We start from the raw sequence: 12293 nt of genomic DNA on the forward strand, positions 1-12293 counted from the left end.
TGGTTGTTACCTTTCCTCAGTTCACTGCATTAGTATCTGCTTTTAAAAGTGTGTCCAGTCTGAATATAGGTTCACCAAAAAGAACTTCTGAATCAACCTTCCTTTTGGGACAAAATAATTTCCAAGTGATAATGTGCTTTTTGATGGTTTGCAAACTCTATCACTGTACTTGAATTTAAAATTCATTTATAACAACGAACCAAAGACATCGCTCCTGTCTGAAAAGGAGGGTTTATTCAATCCATGTCAGTTGAAAGCTTTGTCCTTAACCAGTGTGTTTTGCTGCTGCACCAAGCATGAACCTTCTTTCCCATAACCACCAGTACGTCTTCGCTGCACCAGAGGGCCAGAACCCCTTAGAACCAAAAACTGAGGACTGCCTCTAGGGAAAATTCCATTTTTTTATTTTTTCACTCATCATTTATGTACAAATATGCATTATAACTTTTATATACATTGCACATTTACATGGTAGAAAAGTACAAAACTATATATTTAAATGAATTTATCTTTAACTCGCCATGTTTGAAAATATAAAATTGCATCAGAAAAAAAGTATTATGAAAAGCAAGAAACTTGAACTGATAAAGTTTTGATATAACTTTCAGTGACACACTAGGAAAAAACCTTTGAAAGTGGTACTGCAAGACCATCTTGAAGGAAACACCTGATAGAACACTTACGCATGTCACAAAAAATAAACCAATAAAAATAAAATAAACCCTTTATTCTTGTTACAGTTAGCTCTGTGGCTACCAACAACCTTCATAATCCGACATCTTTGGGTCTGGAATTCATAAAGTACAGTATATATGCTCTGCACATTGAGATCACTTCAGTACATGATGTGATCACAAGGAGAGAAAAGTGAAGTGGAAGAAGTTTCCTTAAAGATTGCCTCACTGCACCCTGGAAGTATACTTAAGTCAGTTACAATGCCTCTTGGTCTGTCAAGATCCTTTATAAACAAAATCCCCAGGAATCTTTTATGACCAGAGGCAAGAAGAAAATCCAATAAATAAACATAACAGAAATCAACATGCAAATTTGTTAAAGTAGAAAAGAGTTAACATCAATGGAACAAAGAGGTGAGATCATGTGGGTAAGCTCTAAGGAATGGACTTTCATAGTTTACAAGAAAAAAGAAAAACTTTACTTTACAAGCAAGAGACCTCACAATAAATAACACTGCTCTTCCCGTAACGAATATATTTCTTCAAAAAACAAGGTGTACAGTCAACCAGACATTTTATATATAAATTATAAAACATGACACAGTATAAATAAATGTCTACGAGACTCAACTCTATGTATACTTTTTTTCTCCCCAAAATAAATAAGCATACACTTATTTACAGTATGGACATTGATTTCGTGCCCAATGGCTGTTCCAATAGTGATGGAGGTTTTACCACTCTAGAATGGAAGATATAGGAAAGCTGTAGTCCTGGTCTTCATCTTCCTCTTCATCCTCTGGGTCTTCATTAATGGCTAGATGGGGGAATACAGGGGAGCTGTTGTTTAAATAAGGACAACAACAGCGCAGAAGCAGCTTAGTGCATGTTTTCAAAGCCCTCTGAACAGCCATAATACAGCGTTGCATTTTATGCGACTTGTAGTGAGATGCTCTTTGGCATCTGCTGTTACACAATAAGTGGGGTTTTATACATAATCTATGAAGTCATAACTGCAGAAAGTTCTGAAGAATCAATGGCTCAGGTTTTATTGGCAGATTCCTGAAATCAAATAAAAAGCGCTCTTGTGTTCTAGGTTTAACTGCTTTGTGTCCTTCATTCAGAGTTAGTAGAGGCAACTGTGCTAACCCACATGCCCATGTGCTACCATTAAGCTTGTTGTTTTGGACCGAGTTAGAATTTATCCAAGTGTTAATAAAGCAATCAGCGAAGCACACGAGAGCAGACAAAGTATGAAGAAATCACTAGAATTACTCTCCTAGGGCAACCCCTTTCTGACAGAATGACTTGTCCTCAGAATAGCCCCAAAACCCCAACTTGAAGGCCAACTGGTGACTGGAGATGTATTGCATTTTATCAGTAACCAGAGTGTGTGTGTGATAGATACATACTTATATGGCACCTGTACCATATCTCAAATCTCTAAATCAAGGTTTCGTATGTTTAAAGGTATAAGTCTTAATTATCTAGGGGTTGCCTTCAGAAGATTTAAGTGTCTGCAGAGTTAAAAATCTCACTTACAGTTGCAAGATCCGGAGTGCTTTACTTCTAGCAGCACACCCATGGAGCAGGCTGCCTCTTTCATGGCACACTCGCTTGGGTAAGTTGTGTTATCGCTGGCACAGACGGCCTCGTCTGACTTGCTTTCAGGGCAAACCTCATCACAGAGGGCACACCGACCTCTGCCAACCTTAAAATCCCACAAGCATTTCTTCCCAGCACTGCACTGAATGTCTTCACAGGATTTGGCTTCTAAAAATATACACAGGATACTAGAGGTAAGTGAAAAGACAAAGAAAAAAAAGAAAAGCAACAACAATCAACCCCAAACTCCCTTTCCCCTTCGAACTGTGAACAGACAAAGGTCAGATGCAGTAGATTTGATGATACTTGCTAATTTTGCTCAAGAAAGTAGTCCCCTGGACACCATTGCCTGTCTACATGTGGGGAAGGAAATACAGCTGTGCCAGCAGAGCTTGATCCTGGGAATACAGAATTACATTTGCCTATTGTACATGACCTTCCTGCTCTGTTTGATGTAAATGGAAATTCAGATCCCCAACTCAGCACTAATTGCAAAGTTTACCAACACATTCAGCATTTCTAAATCAATCACTTTTCAACTAACCCACACACAGTAGTTGTCTACAAGATTGGAAAGGGAATTCACCTCAACCTATACCAACTAAAAGCAGCCTGAGACTCCTCTGAATTTCCCCAACAGTTTTGGGGAGCAGAGGCTGAGCTTTCGAAGGTGTTTTCTTGTAACATGCTTCATTCTCAGTCCTTTCTGAAAATCACAACACAAAATGTCAAGATGCACAGAGATTATTTTCCTATCTTCACCCACCAATCATCTCCAAACTCTGCAATATTTCTGAAGAGGAAAAAGTGATCAGATGTTTCCAATTAAGTTAATGTAAGCATTGCCAAGACCACTTGTAGACAATTGTTTCCAGGAATCCACATCCACTGAATATGGAGATCTTGCTATGCTGTAACTATGTCATCATCTATTTAATGGTGGGTACTTCTCCCTTGGATACTAATGTCAGCACCCACAGAGATAGCAAGAGAATCAGGATCTGGCCCTCTACTCCCTCACCCCTTTGGCAATCTTTTCTGGGGCAAAGCTTGCCTTGGCTCTCCTTTTCCTGGAGGTCAGCATCAACCCAGGCTTCTGGAAGTCTCTCCTCCCTGCCAGCACCCACTATATCCATCCAGTTTCACAGATGATACTCTGAAACATCTGACCAAGGAAGCTCTCCCCATCCTTACCCTCTGACTGAGATACCTACTGATGCATTTTCCTTCGTAGGCTAATCCAATAGATCTGCCCAGGAGGCAGGTAGCTTTCCTCAGGTGGCAGGCACTGGCGTAGGTTATACCGTCATTCCCACAGAGATACTGTTCAGGGGAGGTAGGCTCTGGGCAAATTCGATTACATGTCACGCAGTAGGCATTGTTAGTTTGGTCAACCACACATGTGGAGCTTCCTGGGCATAAAACATCCCTACAGGTCTCTGAAATAAAGACAGAAACAAACAGTGATTAATAGGAGATCCCAGAGTCCCAGTGAGGAATGAATGAAACAAATGATCAGACAAGAGCCTGCAGCATGTCTTCTCATCTAAAGGCCATGTGAGGAAGTCTTCTCATCTTGGGGGAACTAGTGGGACAGAAGTGCTGCTAGACTGTGGAGAACTCTCAACCCAGCTACATCCATATCTGTTAAGTGTGGTTAGTTACTGTCACCCAGCATTTGAAACATCATTCTGATTCCTGTGGGGAGGTAGGTCCAACAGCTCCTCCCGCCTACACTCAGACACACACCCTTTGGCATTTGAGGGAGATCAGGTTAGATTTGCAAACCTACTTTTGCATTTGCCCTGATATTGGACTTCAAGTTCGGGTTGTTCTTTACATCTGGCTTTGAGAAGGGCACACTCGTTCCTGTAGGTTTTCCCATCTAAGCCACACACGGGGCCTTTCCAAGTGATATTAGAGCAATCCGGAGCACAAACACACCGAGGTTTGTTCTTCTTGTTCATTTTACATTTCTTTCCAGGTCCACAGTCCACGTTTTCGCATGTTTCTGATGGAAGGAAAGAGGCACCACTTTAGTACCAAGCTTGCAGAACAGACCTGGTGTCAAAACTGCTTAAAGAAAAAAAAGACACCATGACCCCAGAGCATGGAGAAGGCAACTTACTTCATCCTCCCTCCCTTCCCCCCCCGCCCCCTCCGGGAAGCAGGACTAGAGCATAATTCCCCTGGCCAGTGAGGGCAGAAGGGAGATGAGGTCGCTCCCCTCCTCCCCGCGATGTGCACCGCGGCTGAGCAGAAATGGGGGTCCCCTCATTTATCTCGGGGCTGGTATGAGACGCCCCTCAAACCCCCACTGAGGAAGGAAGCCGGAGGACGCGCTGCGCCCCCCCCACCCCCAACTCCTTCCCCGCTTCTCCCCCAGCCCAGCCCCTGACTGAACCGCTCGCCAGCAAGGAGCAGCTCGCCAACACCCCCCTCACCTTTGCATGGGATGCAGTTTGGGGCTCCCCCATTAAAAATCATCCACTTAAAAAGCGTGTTGTCGTTGACGTCCTCCTCCGTCCACGAAGTTGTCAGGCGGCCGGTCTTGCAGCACTCCTCCTTGCTGAGGTCGGTTTTGTACAGGACCTGGCAGCGGCCGTTCCGCGCCTGCCGGAGCCAGCAGTTCCCAGCTGCGGGGGGGGGGACATACACCCAGCCGGATCAGTGGCAGTCACCACTGACCCAGACACAACACGTGCGCCTTGCAGTGACTTTTACTAGACTGTTTACTTTTATTTGTCCTATTTCATAACCCGCAGCTACGCTGGCCCATTTGGGAGCGCAGTTGCAAACAACACAACAGCAGCAACAACAAAACCCCAAACAAACAAAAAAGCACAAACAGAAAAAAAAAACACCACCACACACACACACAAAAACAGAAAGAAAGAAAAGACCTGATCAAAACAGGACGAGGCAGTTTTCGGAGGTATTTATTCCATATGTAGAGCAGAAGGCGCACTGCCGGCACGTGACAGAGGCTTGAAAAAGATGTGCATTTAAAAGGGAATAAAAAGAAAACCGCGCTTGCAAATTCCTTCCTCCTCCCCCTGCCCTCTCTTCCTCACCGCGGCTGCACAGCAGCATTGTTTTAGTGCCGCACAGAGTTTCAGTCCCAGCCCATTTTGCAATCTGCACGAACTGGGAACATTTGCTGTTAGCGAAGTCTTTCGAAATCTCCACATTTCGCTGCTTCTATTAACAAATGCCTTTCCTTCACTAAAATAAGTCAGTAGAGCGCAAAAAAAAAAGTGAGCAAAGTATATAAAATACAAGGGCACATGAGTAGGACGCTCCTACAGAGTTTTAAAAATCGATCAAGCTGGAAAAGTTATGGGTGCCACCTCTCCCACACGCGTTTCAGAGGAAAGTACACTGTCCTTAAAATTGATAGAGTTGGTTTTGTTGGGGGTTATTTTTGCCTTTTTTTTTTTTTTTTAACTAGTATCCCTGTTATTTGTGGAGTCAAGCCAAGAACATTAGTAAAAGCTACTCCCCCTTTTTTAGCTAGAGAGTTTTGTTTGGGATGAGCCTCTCGTGAATAACCAATGTGACTTCTCCAGCAATTCAATACCAATTGATTCTGTTGCTAATCCAGTCAGGGCTCGATCCTGACTCCTTACTCCGATGGGAATGTACCGCAACGAGGGGTCAGGATCGGCCAGCCGAGATGTCGCTGGGCGCAGGGGAAGATCCGCCCCCCTCACCCCGCCCCCGCTAAAAATCATTGAGCAAACAACGCCCTTAAAAAAAAAAGTTTCGCGTCCACAGTTGCCTACATTTGATTAACTTATGTTCTAACTTGGTAGTGAGGGAGAAAAGGAAAAAAAATAAGGAAAAAATTATAAAACAGGCAATGGTAAGACATACAGGTTGTGGTTGGTACACGGGCAAGACAAGGGGAAAAATCCCCCAAACTAAAAATCAATATTTCCTTGTGTCGAAAGAGGGCTCTTAAGAGTTGTCAATACCAGGTTCGGGTTTGTTTTGTTCGCATGGGAAAAAAAAAAAGAAACAAAACCAACCATAAACCCAACTTATTTACGCATAGTCTTCAGTGCGGGAGAATTTCCAACACTAATATTTGTTAAAAAAAAAAAAAAGGAGGGTAAAGGAGAAAATCTGTATTTCTAAAAATGTCATCTGTAATCGTGGGGCTCCCCATCATCACCTCTCCTTCCGTCTGGCAGGGGAGATAAAAATCTGAACTAAATTACTAACAAACTTTGAGCACTCATTCGGAAACCGAGACTGGGAAAGTTCCCTTGCGATGCTGCTCTTCATTCATGCTGCATAATAACAATAAATACTAAGAAACATCCTCATCTGTCCTCCGTGCCTAAGAAGAGCAGTGCGGGGATCCGATCAAAAAGAAATAAATGACACCTCTGCACCTCGGTACAAAGCAATCCCATGCCCACAGTTAACTTCTGTCCTGTTGGACCTTGGAGAGAGGTGTTTAACACCGCAGCAAACTAACCCGTGCCCGAAATACAGAAAACAATAGTAATAATAAAGAAACATAACTGCGAATAAAACAATCTGGTCTTACCCTGCACTGTGTGATCTTCCATGAAGTGGCACAGAAACATCAGGAGTAAGAGCATGCCCGCGTGGATTCTCTGATTTAACATCCTCAGTATAGCAGGGAGTGAGAGAGACACAGAAACAGCGTGAGGGGGAGTAGAGAGAGTGAGCGAGCTTCAGCCAGCCTGCTATGATCGCTCTATTGAATGAACGTCAGGCTCTGAATGCAGTCTCTCTTTAAATCTATACGGGGGTCTTAGCTGTCTGCGGTGGGCGGTCTCCTAATGTGTGTGTGTGTCTGCTCGGGGGTGGGGAGATTTAAAAAGTTCAGTGTGAATCAGGTGACATTTTCCACCTTCTGGAAACCCTCTCCAATTATCTGCTCTAGGTGCACGCACACACAGGCGCGCACCCGCGCAGCCCCACGCCAGCCCCGCGCCGCGGAGCCGCCGGAGCCCTTGGCGCAGCAACGGGAGGCAGCGCCAGCACCGGCCACCGCGCCCGCGGAACCGGCCGCGCCCGCGCAAGCGGGAAGGCGCGCGGCGGACTGCGCCCACGCTGCGGGGGCTGGAGACCCGCGGCGGTCGCGGGCGTACGAGGGGCGCCCCTTGTCCCACCCGATGGCGCGGGCGGGTGCGCGGAGGTGCGGAGGCTGCCGGGGCGCGGAGAGGCGCCTGCCCACTCCAGGGGGGGCTCCGCGGCCGCGAGGCGCTGCTTTCCGTGCGCGAAGTGGCTGCTCAGGATAAATCCCACTGCCCGCACCTCCGACGGGCGGGAGTCGGCTGGCGCTCACACAGCTCAGTCGGCGGGACTCGGCCCCCGAAAAAACCCAAACCCTAACCGACAAACCCCAAACCTAAAAAAAAAAAAAAAAAAAACAACAAAAAAAAAGAACAAAAAAAAAGGAAAGAACCAAATAAAAGTTTAATACCTAGAGCTGTGCCCAAGTGACAGCCTTTTCACTGGGAGCTCGGGAGGACGAGACGGGAATGGGGGCGACGTAGGCGGTCTCCTTTCAGAATCAGGAAAGATTGCAACATCGATAATGAACTTCTAGGGCACTAGTTTATTAAGCACAGTCTGGCATTATTCTCCCCTTAGAAAAGTTGGCGGTCTCTCATTTATAACATTTTTTGGCACCGCTGAATGAAACTGAGTAGGCGATATTTCCTTTTATACAAAACGATTACTTAACGGAAAATGGTATTGTTTATTCAAAAGCTGCCTTTTTAATTTCGATTCTTTCGCTTTTCTGAGCCACCAAAGCACAACAGACTGCGAAGTATGCAGACAGGAATGCCCGGACAGTGCCGGGTCAGGGGCCGGTGCGCCGCGGCCGCCCGCGCCCTCCGCAGGCCCTCCCCACACCCCTCCTCCCCGCTCCCGCCCTCCGGCTCCCCAAACCGCCCGCCCCCTCCCCACAACTGCAAATAACTCAGTGATAACAGATTTTTTTCCACCAACTGCAGGAGATAGTGCTAATCTTTTAATAAAAGATCCCATTACAATGGGATCTGTCTGGACAGACTATAATAGATCCAGAAATACAGCCGTGCTAATATTAGAAGACAGTTGTTTGGGTGCCTCAGACCGGGCCCTGGTCCCGCTTTGAAAGTGGGCATGAATCACAATGTCCCTCGGTACCACCTGCGGTCACACGCATTAAGCAGCAGACTGGTAAATGATTGACCTCTCTGCATATTTTTTTTTGTTATTATTATGATCATCGTCCTGAGCAGCTCCCGAGCATTTTGAGCACTTCAGAAGCTCCCGGACTCTACATCCTTTTTAATCTTTTCCCCAAATTGGTGCCACTCTCTCTCTCCCCCCTCTCGCCTCTCCGCCCTCGCTCGCGAAGCAGAGTTAATGTAGGGTTGCTTAGTGCCCTCTAATGGCAGACGACACTAACAGTCAATAGCAAAACACCCCTTACCCCCGAGCCGCAAATGAAGGGCCGGTTTCAAAACCCGCCTCTCCTCCCGGAGAAGACGTACCCGTAAGGTCGCCAGGGGGACCGTTTCCCCCACGTTTCCCCCCCGGGCACGGCTAAGGGGGGAGGCACGGGGCAGCCCCTGCCACTGCGGGGACAGAGAGCCGGGCCTTGGCCCGTCTAGGGGCGCGGAGGGAAGTGCGCGGAGCCCGCCGAGCAGGGAGGTTGAGAGCCTCGCTGCCTCCTTCGTGCCCTCTCGGAAGCCCCTCTCCCGGATCCCCCGTCTAACTTGCCCCGCGGGGCTCCGGCCACGGCCGGGCGCGGCGTCGATCCGCGGCCGCACAGGTCGGGGAGTAGCTTGCCCCCACCCGTTGGGCAGCGCCGGGGCCGAGCCGCCTCCCCCGCAAGCGCGGGTGGCCCGAGGGGCGTCCCGGCGGCAGCGCGGGGAGCGGAGGCGGCTCTTGCCGAGCGAGGCAGCACCGCCCGCCCGCCCGCCGTACCGGGGCGTGCTGCGGGGCAGGCTCACCTTTCCTTACACGGCTTGTGTGTGTTTTTTAAGTAATTGGCCAATACGGTGTTTATCCTGATAATGTTTTCAATCACAGGGAGGCAATTTCAGGCCGTTTTCCTGGAAATGAGATGCCGGATGGGTCGATAGCGTTTGCACATGTGCTTCATGCGTGCATCATCAGGAGATCAATATGATTTCGCTGGTATGGAGATTTGTATCACACCTGTTCTCTGACATCACACAGAAACAGCTGCTGTTTCTTTTATTGTTTTTCTTCTTCTTTTTTAAATGTTAAATATTGGGTTTGTGTGTAACAACATGTCAGGGCTATAATGTATAATCAGAAGTGCTTTTTCTTTGTCACTGTGTGCCTCCCTATACGTCTCACCCACTCCTTTCTGCTTTGCCAACGATCACATTTAAATTACCAAAAAAACAATGAGGTCAATTTGTAACTGAATTGTCAGGCAGCACACAAAAAGAGTGTTGTTCTCTGTCTGACAGGTTTTAAAGCTTCTTTCTACCAAGAAGTGTATGCATTTTAATATATGTTTTTGGATGTGAATCCAGTCTTTGCAGCTGGCTATGATCTTGGAATAATAAAGACTTTAAAAAATCATATGTACTCACATCTCAAACTTTCAGAAAGTTCAAATTTAGCTCTCAATTTACATAAAAAGTATGTTTTTGTCCTATCTGTAATATAGCTGTAGCTACAACAGTCTCCGTAATCTAAAACACTGAGTGGCTGGTCTCTGAGGAAAATTGCAGCAAAATACTGAGTAGAAGGAAAAATAATCCCCAAGTGTAATCTTGTGTGACATGTGCTATTAACATACATACATATATATATGCACACACACATGCATATACATATGGGGGATATTTATTTTGTGATAAGTCAATATTCATTGTACTAGTATAATGTATTTCCTTCTACTCTTTTCCCCTCAACATGCTGCCTCTCAAAAGAAGGGTGGTTGTTTGTATCAAGAATGGACCCCCCCAGGACCCTTTCTTTGATACGGAACATTTCTTTTATGAAGTTTTAGAAGATGTGGATAGGACTACAAACAGAAGCTGATTATTTGGTAGGGATCTGGATTTTAGACGAGAGAAAATGTCGAGGCCTATCCTTGCATTTCCCAGCCTAACATTCAAGGGAGAGGGAAAAGACTCACCCTCCTGTGGTCCTGTATGTATGCATCATCCAATGTGGTTTCTCACACAACTGGCTTTTCCCACAGATTAACTACTCAAATAAAGGTAGAACGTCCTCTTCTGGTCGGAGAGAAGACTTGTTAGCCTCTTTTATTCCCATTTGGTTGTCCTGATTATCACAAAAAGAAGGGCTAATTTTTTGAAAACTGCACTTCTACAGAAGTTCCCATCTTCCAAATCTCAGATTTAAGGACTTTTTTGAGGATATAAGGACTTTTCTGAGCACCATTGCATTGTTCCATTTTATAAGGTTCCCCCCCCCACCTACCATGTATAGGGCAATAAAATCTTTCCACAGCCTTTTCTGTAGAAATTTGATGTCTCTTTCTCAGCATAAAGCAGCATAAAATTTTGGATGGTAAAGGTTGATTTCTTGGTTTGGCCAAGACTTTTCCGTAAAAAATAAGCAAATTAATTCCTGATAAAACTAAGCTCCAAAATAAATGGTCTGAATTCTAATAGGTCGTTGCTATTCTAATAGGTCAGTGCTATTACACTGAAATTATTCCTACACATAAGTGAGACTATTAAACATAGAACTTGTATGCTGTTGTTGAGTGTTGTGCTTATTAGATGAATACAGGCACACCAAACAGCTATTTTTTCTTGAAGTTGTCCTAAAAGTTGATGTCTGTTTTCAGGTAGTGAGCAATGGGTCGAATTAAGAGGTAGTAGAAATCTTACCTAATAAATACTACTGGTAAAAATTGCCAAGGGAGTATAGGTTTGACCATCAGCAGATATTTGGCAAGTCACATCTGAAAAGCTGTCAACCCTTTTGACCAAGACAGCTGGAAACAGGTAACGTAATCTGAAACTTCTCCCCGTGGTTCAGTGAAAGGAAGGGATTGAGCATTGTCAAGAAGTCTTTTGTGGGTGAGTAATTTGCAGTTTTAATAATTCACCCTATGACAGATGTTTGGACTGTCTGGAGGGTACCCTAAAGGTTTAGCCTGAGTCATTGTGGTTCACAGGAAGAATGGGAGGACAGTGGGACTGTGAGTACTTTCATCTTAAATATGGAAAGTTTCTGGTAGCACATGGAGGTGTCACGATTCTGTGTGTTTGTGCCTTTGTTCATACTGTAGAAAGGATATATAGAGAGATGACATTCACATTTTAGGCCAAATAAAATTGACATATATGTCGTACAAGCCAAACTGACCCCTTTCGTACCTTTTATTGGTGATTCAGGGAATAGTAACAGAATTGTGTATCCCTGTGCAGTCTGCAGAGAGATACACAGCTTTTCACTTTCCCTTTGTTGTAGGCCAGAACATGACAAGCTGTCTTAGATGCTCCAAAGGCATTTTCTTCTCTTGTGTTGGCAGTATCGTGGACCAGCACTGAGGCAGTGCAGCAAGCCTTGTTATTCAGTACCCATTGCAAACAGGATGTGATGTTGTAAGTTGAGGTTTAATGCATGAGTGGAATGAAACCAGGTTGCTAAACAAGTTACAAAAGCTTTTCAGGTTATTGAAAACTTGGACAAAAGTACAAAATTCCAGTAGAAAATAGGAGTGGAAAAAATTGTGGGGAAAGTATTAAAATTATTAACTGTCTGAGGAAGTTAAATACCAAATTATAAAGGAGTATACTGATCTCTTGCTTTACTGACCTGATCAGATCTTTTCTGTGTAGCTTCTGTTCTCTATAATTTCTGTTGCTTTACTGATCTGATCAGATATTTTCTGTATAATTTCAGAGGGCAGAAAACTACTAGAAACATGCACAGACCATGGAATTTCTAGGGCAGAAAAAGCCTCTCCCTTTGTTGGAACTGCAGTGTTTGGCAATAGCAGCAGGAATTCTGACATTG

At 45.1% G+C, this 12293-nt stretch overlaps 1 protein-coding gene across 1 annotated transcript; it reads right to left on the reverse strand.

Moving 5' to 3' along the window:
- Positions 1-1408: 1408 nt before the first annotated feature.
- FST (follistatin) lies at positions 1409-6919 on the reverse strand (the record flags this gene model as incomplete). The annotated part of the gene is made up of 6 exons (XM_080362429.1): positions 1409-1491; positions 2217-2447; positions 3494-3718; positions 4072-4290; positions 4724-4915; positions 6838-6919. 6 exons carry the CDS (start codon positions 6917-6919, stop codon positions 1409-1411), a joined length of 1032 nt encoding a protein of 343 aa, XP_080218555.1.
- Between the last annotated feature and the right edge of the window lie 5374 nt (positions 6920-12293).

Source organism: Nesoenas mayeri, assembly GCF_963082525.1.
Source record: "Nesoenas mayeri genome assembly, chromosome: Z".
Classification (NCBI taxonomy): domain Eukaryota; kingdom Metazoa; phylum Chordata; class Aves; order Columbiformes; family Columbidae; genus Nesoenas; species Nesoenas mayeri.